General features: G+C 37.7%; 1 protein-coding gene across 4 annotated transcripts in view; it reads right to left on the bottom strand.

Moving 5' to 3' along the window:
* Positions 1–2,778: 2,778 nt before the first annotated feature.
* LOC137079099 (uncharacterized) overlaps positions 2,779–13,222 on the bottom strand; it is a 32,944-nt gene continuing 22,500 nt past the window's right edge. For 2 of the 4 annotated variants that reach the window (XM_067447054.1, XM_067447055.1), the window contains exons 2-3: positions 5,866–7,951; positions 2,779–3,181 (exon numbers count right to left, since the gene is read on the bottom strand). In XM_067447054.1, the coding sequence (XP_067303155.1) occupies positions 5,884–7,935 (2,052 nt within the window). In that variant the 5' untranslated portion in view covers positions 7,936–7,951 and the 3' untranslated portion in view covers positions 2,779–3,181; positions 5,866–5,883. Of the gene's footprint in view, positions 3,182–5,844; positions 7,952–13,222 lie in introns of all 4 variants that reach the window. The other 2 variants (XM_067447056.1, XM_067447053.1) reach the window with 2 other exon arrangements.

Raw genomic sequence — 13,222 nt, 5'->3', positions numbered from 1 at the left:
TAATATATTGAAGAAAGTCATAATCAAACAGTTGATGGACCCCAATGACTTCTGTAGTTTTTTTTCTCTATTGTGTAAGTCAGTGGGGTCCATCAACTGTTTAGTTCCCCATATTCTTCAAAATATCTTTGCCTATGTTCAAAGGAACAAAGAAATGTATACACATTTGGAAAAACTTGGGGGAGAGTAAATAATAATAATAATAATAATAATTAATAATTTGCTACATTTAAGTGCTTTTTCTGGGTCCTCATGATGACTGAATTATAATTTTTGGGTGAACTATCTCTTTAAATTGTTTGTTGTTATCAGGAATCCTGGCATGGAATGTTGAGAAACAAATTCAAGAAGGAACAGAAACCTCTTGCAGATCTGAATTTAATGAATGTGCCAGGACTATACATCAGAAAAGGCAGAAAAAGAAGTCTGGATGAAAATGAAAATGATACTGCTTCAATTGCTGATGTAAGTTTAATACACTTGCATTTAAAATGTTCTGACTGCATAGCACATCATTCCAGTTTGTGTATTTGTCTGAGAGTGCTGCTCTTTCGGTCACTGTTGACTAAACTATTACAACTATGGTTGTTTTACTCAGATGACTACAGAGGATGAATTTAGTATTAGACAGCACATTAGCAAGATGAACACAGAATGTGAGAAAAAGAAACCTAACATCTCCATGCTCCAGGATAAAATGAAGAGAACCGAGAGGGATAGAGATGCCTACATTAAAGATTGACGTATCTTATCTAAATCAAAAACAATAATGTGTTTTTAAATGTATATCAAGTACATTTTGATATACACGGTAATGTAATTTCTGAAAATATATTTTTTCAAATCAGATTTTTTCAGAAATGAAAACAAAATATAATACTGACGTGGACAGGAGAATTTTGACTGGATTTGGGACCACTGCAGAAAAATGTGTGACTGAGGCACAAAGAAGAGGTGTGGCTAAGGATCTACTGGATGTCCAACACTGCACTTCAGTCACATGCTGAAGAGCCACACAAAGGTCAATGCTTCGGATTGCGTACATTAGATAAGCAATGAAAGTTTATAACTAAAATTATTTGTTTCTGTAATTGTGAACGCTCACATTCAGCATAATCATGCATTCGACATATAGTTTGTCCAGTCCATTTTTTTTTGTCCACAGCAACTGTATGTGTTTTTTCTATAGAGATATATATATATATATTATTAAATTGTTATTTTCTTTAAATTTTTAGGCCTCATGGTCATTGCAGGAATCCTTGTCTTGCCGTACCTGTTACATTATGATGTGATAAACAAGGTCAGTTTTTAATGTATATTATGCAAATGTTTTGGGTCATTGATGATTCAAATAATCATCTTAAAGTTATGCCAGTATTATGCCAGTTATTGATAGAGATTTTGTGCAATTAGCCTCTCCACATCCTTAAAGCCACTGCTACAAAGAAAAAATGGCCTTGAATATTATGTATATTGTCAGCTTAGTGAACAGCTAAATTTGCTGTTCCTTATTTTTAAGTCACTTTGGATGAATGTGGAAAATGAATACATGTAAAAGTTTTGTAATGAAATTGTATCTTAACCCCTCTTTTTTCAACCAACAGCCTCAACAGAACCTCACACCAACTATGGAGATCACTGGAAACCCATTGGGTGAAAGCAGCATTGTGGTTTTTCTTGATGGTGAAGAACTGTTTGCTGATGAACCGGATGACGTAACCATGGGAGTAGGCCTCACTATGAGTGTCTACTTCCTATTCAACATACAGTACAATAAACCAATTCAAAACACACTGACCTTTCTGCAGTATCTGTTAGGGATTCAGAAGGAGAGCATCAAGCTACCTATAATTGTGTTACGGCTCATAAATTACTTCAAATGCCCAGTGTGAACACGTTACAATTGACTGCATTTTACAATCTACTGTAGTAAATTTGAAATGTACTATTTGTACTATTGAATTTCATATTTATCTTTTATAAGATGATTTCATGTTTTGCATGTGTAAACTCAATGTATAATGTATTAACATAATGGGCATAACTGAAATAGATGTTGATGTAGCTATTGACTGTTCAAGATAAATATTTATTTAACTTTTTATTCAATCAATATTGTTGTGTATTAATAAACAATGTTTGCTTTGCATTTGGTTTTAGTTTTTAATTTTTCAAACAAATAAAATGTAAATAGATAAATGTTATTTTATAGTAGATAAAAGTGCGTTATAAATCAAATCTATTATTATTATTATATGGGGGGGGGGGGGAGCCGTGTAATAAATCTAGATAAGATGTAGCCTGTTGGTGACACTTTACAATAAGGTTTCATTAGTTATCATTGGTTAATGCATTAACTAACAATGAACAATACATTTGTTAAGAGTATTTATTAATATTTTGTCAATGCTAGTTGATAACATCTTGGTTAATAACACAACTGTTTGTTCTTAGTTCTCAGGTCTATTAAATTATATTAACAGATACAACACTTGATTTTAATAATGTATTAGTAAACGGTTAGTAAAGGAATATAGGAGTATGTTCATTGTTAGTTCATGTTAATTTATATAGATAACTAAATTAATAAATGTAATTGTAAAGTGTTATTGATTTGTTTAGGTTTAAATCATGGCAAGTTATTAGGAAGAAGCAAAAATTGGTGAGCAGAAGAGTGATATAAGATACTGATATGTAATTCAAATCAAGAAGCAATATAAATAAACTTAAAATAAGTAAAAAACATTTAAGCTATTTTAAATTGTCCTTGTTTTATTTTAATTCTTACACATGGTATTCTAATTTCTTATGCACAGGTTATCACTATTTTAATACATTTCTATGTAAAGCACTTTGATTTGCCTTTGTGTATGAAATGTGCTATAAAAATAAAATTGCCTTGCCTAAAACAGAGCTAAAGTAATAACTGTGCTCTCCAGTAATATTTGCATACAGCACATGCCTAAAGATAAATGCATTCTTAATAGAAAAGTAAATTGAAGTATAACTAAAACCCAAAGAGAACTCCTTGAGTAAACACCATAAGTAAAATCCAATATACTCAAAAACATGCTCTCCAATTTTCCACAATTAATCTGCGTGGAAATGCAGATGTTGATCGGTGACCGGAATGGTTGTTGCTTTTGAAAGAAGAGGCTTTCGTCTTGTCTCACATTTTCTAAAAAGAAACACACATAGTTATTGAAATCCAGAAATCCTGGACCATTTTAAAGACAAAGCTATCACACAGACAACATTGAAGTCAATTTATGATCAGATATATGTTTTTAACATTATAAAAGGTAATGATGTTTCTTTACTGAAATGTCTTAATTCATGAGAATTTAAAATGAATGGTAATAGAAAACAAAATGATTAATGTGATCATCTAAAATGTTCTACACAGCAAAAACTCCAGTGTTAAATTAACTCTCCTCAGAGTTTATTTGGCTCCACACTCAAGAGTGTTAAAAGTAACTCTGAAGAAGTGTTAAAGGTAATGAGATAATTAAGAGATTAATTAAGTGATGATTGGCCATTAGTGATGAACACCTGATGATAACAAGCAAAATCACTGAAGGAAAGAGTCACCATTTTTAAGTCACCATTATGGAGATCAGTGTTTTCTTTAGTGGGGCTCTTGACTTTATAACATTAGTCTTTGCCTGACTGCTTTAAAGCAGCCATACAAGTGCAGAGAAAATGTGACCAAGTGTTGATGGTTATGTTTTGACATAATCATCATGAGCTGAATCACTGGTGCCATTTAGAGCCTAATCTTTGAGTTAGGTTTACTTTATTGATTACAACAGCTCTGTGATTCTACAGCATATGCTCTGGTGCTTACAATATAATCAGATGGATTTTTAAAAATTATTCTGTTCTTAAAAAAAAAGTTTTGAATCTCTCTGTCATTCAGTCACACAGAGACATCAATAATCAGCGTATGAATCTCAGCAATGGTGGCCATCAAAAAGCTTTTGCAGTGCATTCTGGGTGCACCAATCAAAACTCACCCATGGCTCCCAGCATGCATTGCAGCATGTATAAATTATAAGATGAACTGATTTAGTGATTTCTTTCTATTCTCACCATTTTATTTTATTTTTGCTGTTTTATGTGACTTTAGTAGCTTGTTTTGTGATGTTCAGAGTTGATCTGTGTATATGATATGCTGTTTGTCACCATTGTTGAGATTCATACACTGATTCTTGATGTCTGTGAGTGTGTAAAGCAACAAAGTAGTTTGATTTTTTTGTTTGTTGCAGAATCTCACCCTATTAACTTCACAGAGCTGTTGTAATCAATAATGTAAAATCAACACATGCCCCATATAGCTTGAACTTTGTCTCAGAATGATATTAGTTGATCCAGTCACTAAATGATGATTATCTTAATCAAAACATCACTAACTCCTGAACATATTTTCTCTGTGCTTTCTTTGCCAAAATGTATGTTCCAAACACACAGTTAAAGCAGCAAGAACAAATAACTAATGTTAGAAAGCCAAGAGTCAAGAGCCCAACTAAAGCAAACACTGATCTCCATAATGGTGACTTAAAATGGTGACTCTGTCCTTCAGTGATTCTGCTTGTCATCATCAGGTGTTCATCACTAATGGCCAATCATCACTTAATTAATCTCTTAATTATCTCATTACCTTTAACACTTCTTCAGAGTTACTTTTAACACTCTTGAGTGTGGAGACAAATAAACTCTGAGGAGAGTTAATTTAACACTGGAGTTTTTGCTGTGTATCATGGCTTCATGTTAAAGAAAAACAAAGCTTCAATTTGAATTATATTATCACCAGGGGCCTGTTCTTCGTACGTCGCTAACTCAGTCAGCTGGATTTGGTTGTTGACGGTTTGGCTTGATCTCGGATTGTTTGGTTCTTCGAAGCTCATCTTGGACCTGCTGTCATAGCAACAGGTCCGTTAGCTTAAACCTGCTCAGGCTTATTTCATATAAACCGGATTAGATCGCATCTTGAGGAGATCCTTAAAATCTGTCCCAGCCACTGCTACTTTATTACAAGAGTTCATTACTGAACCAGGGCAATAATCATTTAAAATAATAATAAATATCAAAGTTTATTTGAAAAGAATATTTTAATGTTATGTATAATACTATAGACACAGTCACTTGATAGAGAGATTTATTTATGAATTGTGATGGAATGATTACTTTATAGTTGTATTGGAGGTTTACACACATTGTGCAGTTATTCTCTGTCGTGCATTAATGTGAGTGATGACGGATATTATGGGATGCAGCGCAAGAGATGCAGATCATTTGATCTTGACCATTAAGAAACTTTAATTAATATTGTCACATAACAAATCTGCTTCAAATTGACTTAAAAATAAAATTACAACTTTGAAATAAAAATGTAAAGTGTGTACAAATATTATAAAATCGTGAATATAAATAATTGGGAATCATGTTCATCAAAACAGTGCACATTTAATTTATCTAACTTTCATTGGTTTAGTCGTTTGTCTGTTTCCTTATAAAGGTCCAGAAACTCGTTTCTTCTTCTTTTTTTCTTTGACAAGTTTTTTGCCAGGTGGCTTTTTTAATTATATGACGTCATTGCGTGGTTTTGACGGCAGCCAATCGCTGCTGATCGTGGTTTCGAGTATCGATCATCTGCCCTCTTCAGGGAACACAGGAACGAGCAGTGATCTCAGATAACTTCATCCAGATATTTTAATCCAATCCGCAAATTCGTTTGAAGAACCAAATTAGCCAGATATCAGTTATCACGATTAAAAGGGATCTGTCAAATCATCTCAGATGTATTAAGCGAGGTACGAAGAACGGACCCCAGGTGCTCACCAATGTAAAACTAGAACATACATATGTCTTCACATTCCCTCAGATATATGCATCCTCATTGAATCCAGCATGAACATCTTCTTTAATACTCTGGATTTCTTTGGGAGAAGCAGCAGGTAGAATGGCAAGCAATTCACGATCAATCCTTTCTTGTCTTGCGGTGGTGTTCTTGTCAAACTCCTCTTTATTCTTCAGGACAAGCCTTAAGATGCCTTTCTGTGCCTCCTCACAGCTGTTCTGGAGCTGTTTTCGCTCCCTTTCAAATTCTGGTTTATTTTTATCCATGGCCATCAGTTTGCCCAGTGAACTGACACGATCCATCAGGTACTTGTTGGAAATATCTGTGTATGTTCCAGAGATCATATGGACCAGATTAGCAATGTTACAGGCTTGGAAAGCTTGCGTGTACAGCAGATCTTTTGAGAAGAGCTTTGCGTTGTAGGAGAGGGCTTGTGTTTTCTCAGACGTTATGACAAAGTTTGTGAGAGTTTTGCTCAGGCTGGTTTTTATAATGTTGGATACCATCTGAAAGAAGCGAACCAGCTTCTCCCACTGCTCCTTCACTCTCCCCATGGCATCCATTCCTTTGACCAGCATCGTCATGATAGTTTTGAAGTCAATCTCTTTCAGCTCACAATGTCTCATTTCGACCAGGATATCAGTCAGTTCCTTCTGGTTCTTCTCTAGGTTCTCCACACACTTCTCATAGGTCTCTCTTGTCTTGTTCAGCTGAGCTCGGGACTGCTCTATGGCAAATCTTGCATTGTCAGTAGCCTTCTGTGAAGGACTCTGATTCTTCTTTTCTTCATTTGACATCATTGGTGGTTTTTGAGAAATGGCTGGAGAATTTGTGATGTCTTTGCTTTTGCTATCAAAACTACGAGCAGACTTAATCAGATCCAAGACACGTTGAATTATCTCAGTGGTTTTATCTTTGTCACATTTGCCATCTGGTGCATATTTTGCAAGCTCTTTGCATATTTGAATGCCCTGTTGGCCCATCTTTTGAGCTTGTTCCTTGGCTGGGCAGTCAGGGATTTTCTGTAAAGTTTCATTAATTCTTTCAAACTGGTTTGCTATGAAATCCGTATATGTGGCTTTATTCTTCTGATCGTATATATTTTTCCAGTCAATGTCTGTCCCATTACCCTTCCCATTAATTTTTTCCTGGATAGTCTGTGCACAATTTAAAATTTCACCTGACTTACTATAGACATTTATTTCATCTACCACATCTCTTTTTGGAGCATTTCCTGAGCTTGTAGCGTCAGGCTTCTCTTTTGTTTCACTTTGCTCTGAACGAGAAAAAATAGATGTCACTCCATTAATCATGCCTAAAGCACTGCCTGCTATCCCACCCACAAAATCCATGCCAATCATATCCCATCCATTAGGGAGAGAATCCATAGCTCTCTTGTAGCTCTCGTTGGCCTCAGCCAGGTCCTTCTCCATGGCCATCATTGCCTTATCAGTCCTTTTCTTGGTTTCTAGTGCTGACTTCTCCCTCAGTTTGCCCTCTTCTATTTTCCTCTTGATTGCTACCATCTCCTCCCCATAGAACTGATCTGCATTCATACACGCTTCAAGCAGCTCTTGGACGATATTGATGACATCAGTGAAACGCTTGTCAACATCAGCAGACAAATTAAGACATTCATCAGCAATGTCTTTGATATTCTTCAGCTGATCAGGAAGATGCGCTTTAACAACTTCATCATCACCGTGGAAGAGAATCTTCACAGCTCTCTTCATGTAATCTGGAACTTGGGCAGTGTAGAGACGAATCTGATCCATGTTCTTATGGGCCTCATTAAATGCCCACCAACCAGAGTTACACACTTGCATGAGAGAAGCGCGAAAGGAATCAGGGTATTTGATGAAACGATAGCCCTCTTTGGGTGGATTTTTATTGATAGAGAAATCTGTTGAGGACGAGATGAATACCAGCTCCCCCAGGATGGCTATAGAAAGAGGGGCTGGTGTCAGATACTCTTCCCAGTTGGCATAGGGCTGCATCATAAGTTTGGTTTGGTTCCTCATGTCTTCAGAAGTAGTAAGACTTTGAGTAGATTTTGAGACAGCAGTAGTCATGATTTTCCAGTTCCTGCTTAAAACAAAGATACAATTTGAAAGTAAAGTAAATGTCTCATGGGGGAATCTTTCTGTGTAGCAACAACTTTTATTAGACCTAGATCTAGTGTGTCTGTTCAGAAATTTAATTACTAAAAGTACTTCAGTTAACTGAGATTACAGAAGGTAACTGAGGTTACTAATCATAGCCTGTGCCAGCACTGTGCACATACATCAGACCATTATCATCAGTACAACGGTGCAAACACAAGACCAGATATATGTATACACACTAGGGCTGTCAAAATTGCTCAAAAATGACGTTCAAATACTCCCTGTAAAAAAAACCGGAATATTCGAACTATTCGAACATCTGGTTGTGCATTTTGTCAATGACGCGCATTGCGTCATTAACAGGACAAATAATACAAAAATAGACTTAACTACTTGTATAGGTAGTCTATTTAAGTTTAAACATATTTGACAACATATTACTTACACAAACACAAGTAAATCAAATAAATGAAGCTGTTCTCTGCGGGTACATGAGGGATGAACGCCGCTGACGGTCTGGAGCTCACATCATAATGGCCAAGACCGCCGCAGACCTCACTCTCTCTCGCCCTCACACTCTCTGCTCATACCCGTTTAAATGAACAAACTTTGAGTGCTGATCAAGAGTTTTGTGCAAGCAATTTAAGGTCTGAATTTTGTCTCAAATATAGCAGGCTTCTTTCAGTGATTGAAACAAATATTATTAATATTAATGTAAGTTTTACAGCATATTGAACGCTCCCAGCGAGCTGTGCTGTGCTAAACATGGAGCTTTTCCTTGACATGAAACGGTAAATAATCACACCAGTGAAAGCAGTGCATTTATCCTTTATTCATGTGATATCTTCAGTCATTACAGTAGCCTACACTTTAGTGATGTTTCTGTTTAATGTTAAATAAAATGAGGCATGGTATGCTAACTGTAGCTTACATATCTGGCATACAACTTTATCTCGCGGCTTAACAATTTGAACTCCTACTGACCCAAATCCAAAGTGCTTCCAGACATGGCTTTTTAGATTTTGGAGGGTTTAAATCTCTTTCTCTGCTGCGGTCGAATTGGGCTCTGCACTTTCTGCCATCTTCACTGCAAGACGCGTCACTTTCAGCAGTGACTCCTGTGACCTGTCCCTGAACCCCATGAGCGCGCCCACTCGCAAAGCAGACAGCCACGCCGCTACTACCGCTGGCGGGTTTTTTTTTCCCTTTTTTATTTTATTTTATTTGAATATTACTTTTCACCTGCGAAATTCATTTTTTAAAAACTATCTGAATATATATTCGATTTTAGATTATTCGTTGTAAGCCCTAATACACACTAGTGTGTCATATCGTCCTTTCGTCAGCCTATGAGATCAGCGATACATGGTACTATTGTGGGGGATAGGGCTTATATAATTTGCTTATTTACTTGGTGTTACAAATGCAGCATTTTGACTTCAGCACGAGATGACATTTAAAGAAAGTTGGTGCTTTACTGTGAAAAGCTCTCTGTATCAATGCGTTAATAAGGACGCTATCCTCTCGCATACACTCACTTCAATAAGATCAAAGAATGCAAGTTAATGTGTTTATAGTAATCGGGAAAGGAGCAAAAATTGACTGGTTTATGCTTAGGAATGTGCATGTTGAAACAAAACTGTCCAAGCTTTTGAGTCGCTGCACAGCAAAAACTCCAGTGTTAAATTAACTCTCCTCAGAGTTTATTTGGCTCCACACTCAATAGTGTTAAAAGTAACTCTGAAGAAGTGTTAAAGGTCATGAGATAATTAAGAGATTAATTAAGTGATGATTGGCCATTAGTGATGAACACCTGATGATAACGAGCAGAATCACTGAAGGACAGAGTCACCATTTTAAGTCACCATTATGGAGATCAGTGTGTGCTTTAGTTGGGCTCTTGACCCTTGACTTTTTAACATTAGTAGATTTATTTCTTGCTGCTTTATTTGTGTTTTGTCAAAACACACATTTTGGCAAATAAAACACAGAAAAATCTGTTCAGGAGTTGATGCTGTTTTGATTAGAGAGGAGCAATTAATTGACTGATAGACAACTACTCTGTAAGTGTTTGTAACTTCTCATTTGATTGTTTGTTCATTTGTTGTTGGATAAGTGTGTCTGTGTAGTGCAGAGGTGTGTATTATTAGTTTTGGTATATTCTCTCGGTGTGTGTGGGAGTTAGCATTTGTTGAGTTAGCATTTGTTTGGTCATTGCCACGTTGGAGTGAGTTTGTTGGGGGCGTGGCCAGCGAGGTATTAAAAGCCTTGTGTGTTTGTAACATTTTGGCTAGAGAGGAGCAATTAATTGACTGATAGACAACTACTCTGTAAGTGTTTGTAACTTTTCTCATTTGATTGTTTGTTCATTTGTTGTTGGATAAGTGTGTCTGTGTAGTGCAGAGGTGTGTATTATTAGTTTTGGTATATTCTCTCGGTGTGTGTGGGAGTTAGCATTTGTTGAGTTAGCATTTGTTTGGTCATTGCCACGTTGGGAGTGAGTTTGTTGGGGGCGTTCCCAGCTGCTTTCAATAACGATACTCAAGTGAGTATAAATAGCGTGATAGTCCGCGGCAGCGGAAGCGGCAGTGTGAAGCCCTCCCTGTGCAAGACCAACGAGTGTAAAGACTTCAACTCTTCTCTGTGCAAGACCAACGAGTGTAAAGACTTCAACTCTTCCCAGTGCAACTCCGCCCGAGCAAGGACCCCGGCAAGGCACTTGAGTATCATCTTCCTTTTCATTATTTGTGGTCGGTTCTTTTCTAATTTCTATCTGGCCTTTTCTCTGATCTGTATTCACCATGTGCTTTCAAATCTCAACTATAACTACTAGCACTCGTAAATCACGCTCTGTACTAGAGTTTAGATTCTCTGCCCGAGCCCGAACCCGAACCTGACCCGAACCGACCCGCGGGCCGGGTCGGGCTGAGATTTCCCTGCACTATCCTCGGGTCGGGTTGGGCCGGGCCCGTGATCAAGCGTTTTTTTTTTTTTTAATCATTAGCCTACTTTACTAGTCTAATTGGGTGGGCAGAAAGCTATGCTATAATCAGAAATTATATATATTTAGCAAAGTAAGAACTAATACAACAACTAAGAAACAAATGTGTAGGCTACAAAGCTGCACAAGTCAGGATTAGTGTAAAAATGCGTGTTAAACTCACAGCTCGAGCAGTGATGGAGCGCAGCATTATAAACAGAAACGCTCTGAGTCAAGAGCTGCTCGCGTGAACACTGCACTTTGCTTAATTAAATATCTTCGAATCGTTTCGTTTAAAAGTGGACATTTCAAGCTTTCTATATGCATATTTCTCATGTCTGTGAGGCGAGTATAGCCTGCTGAGTTTCGGTTTATTAATGAGACGCGCGCTCCAGTGCATGAGGAATGAAAGCGATCACTCCCACGACTTCACCTCATAATTTTATTCTGCTATTTGCTTTTTATTTATTAAATCCAGGCAATTGGTCTAAGAAACCTTTTTTAAAATTAAGATACAATTTAAACAAAACGAAAAAAATGATTTCAACAAAACAAAACTTAATATTAAACTAAATATAACCACCAAAATCATTTCTGACCCACTCGCATCTTTTCACTCATCGTAATCAGATGAAACATGTAAAAATAATATTATAATATTTAAACATAAATATGAAGGAAAAAACACATTGTTTAATGGCAACAACAAAGTAAGCTACAGATAAATGTCTGAGCTGGATTTGAGCAAACATCAGTTTACCGGTGAGCGGATCATGAGCGCGCGCCTGCGGATTATTGAGCGGAGTCCAGTCAGCTTTATTTATAGCCTATAGAGCTTTTACAATGATGATTGTTTCAAAGCAGCTTCAAAGTGTTAAACATGACAATATTGCAACAAAATGTTATTCGGCAGTACAGTCGCTGTGGAGAAAACTGAAAACTAAATGTAGTTTTATCATGAGCCTCACCAGTCCGTTTCGCTGCGCTTTGCTCATTACAGGCTCGTTCTCATCAAACGCCCACGTATTGAACAATGGTCGGGTTTAAATCGGGCTCGGGCTCATAATTACAGTTAATGTGCCGGGCCGGGCCGGGCTCGGACACAACGTGCACGGGCTCGGGTAGGGTCGGGCTTGATTTTTTGAGCCCGATCTAACCTCTACTCTGTACGCACAAGATGCCGCAATCCTAATAATTTGCGCTATATCCTAACATCCTCTGCTACTTTACTCTTTATTCCAATTGGTCTCTGGAATTGCCAGTCGGCTGTAAACAAAGCAGACTTTATTTCATCTATTGGGACTCATTCTCAGCTCAGCCTCATGGCCCTAACTGAGACCTGGATCAAACCAGAGGACACTGCTACTCCTGCAGCCCTCTCATCCAATTTAACTTTTTCACACACTCCTCGGCCTATTGGGAGGGGTGGGGGTACTGGTTTGCTTATCTCAAATGATTGGAAATTTGATCCATTACCGTCTCTACCGGCCAATTCATTTGAATCGCACTCAATCACTATTACTCACCCTGTTAAAATCCATGTGGTAGTGGTCTATCGTCCTCCAGGTCACCTCGGTAACTTTGTGGAGGAGTTGGATGTGTTACTTTCTAGCTTCCCTGAGGATGGCACTCCACTGATTCTGCTTGGCGACTTCAACATCCATCTTGATAAACACCTAGCTGCAGACTTCAGCACTCTACTGACTTCATTTGACCTTAAGTTAGTATCTACTACGGCTACTCACAGATCAGGTAACCAATTAGACCTTGTCTACACACGCAACTGCTCCACGGACAACACTTTAGTTACTCCATTACACACATCAGACCACTTTCTCATCACTCTTAACCTCATACTGACTTCTGATACAACACGTACTCCTACACAGATTACCTTTCGGCGTAATCTACGCTCCCTCTCTCCCTCTCGCCTATCCACTATGGTTTCATCTTCACTCCCTCCACCTGCTCAGTTCTCAGCACTGGACACTAACAGTGCTACCAACACTCTTTGCTCCACTCTAACATCCTCCTTAGACAGTTTTCATCCAGACCAGCCCGCCCCACCCCATCTGCCCCCTGGCTGTCTGAAGTTCTCCGTGAACATCGCTCTGGACTCAGGGCGGCAGAGAGGAAATGGCTGAAATCTAAAAACTATACTGACCTTGCCTTTTATCAGTCTCTTCTCTCTTCTTTCTCTACAAATGTCTCCACTGCTAAAACAACATACTACCACAACAAAATCAACAATTGCTCTGACTCTCGCCAACTCTT

Source organism: Pseudorasbora parva, chromosome 6, assembly GCF_024679245.1.
Source record: "Pseudorasbora parva isolate DD20220531a chromosome 6, ASM2467924v1, whole genome shotgun sequence".
In the NCBI taxonomy this organism is placed as follows: Eukaryota; Metazoa; Chordata; class Actinopteri; order Cypriniformes; family Gobionidae; genus Pseudorasbora; species Pseudorasbora parva.
This window is presented reverse-complemented; position numbering and strand designations above follow the sequence as displayed.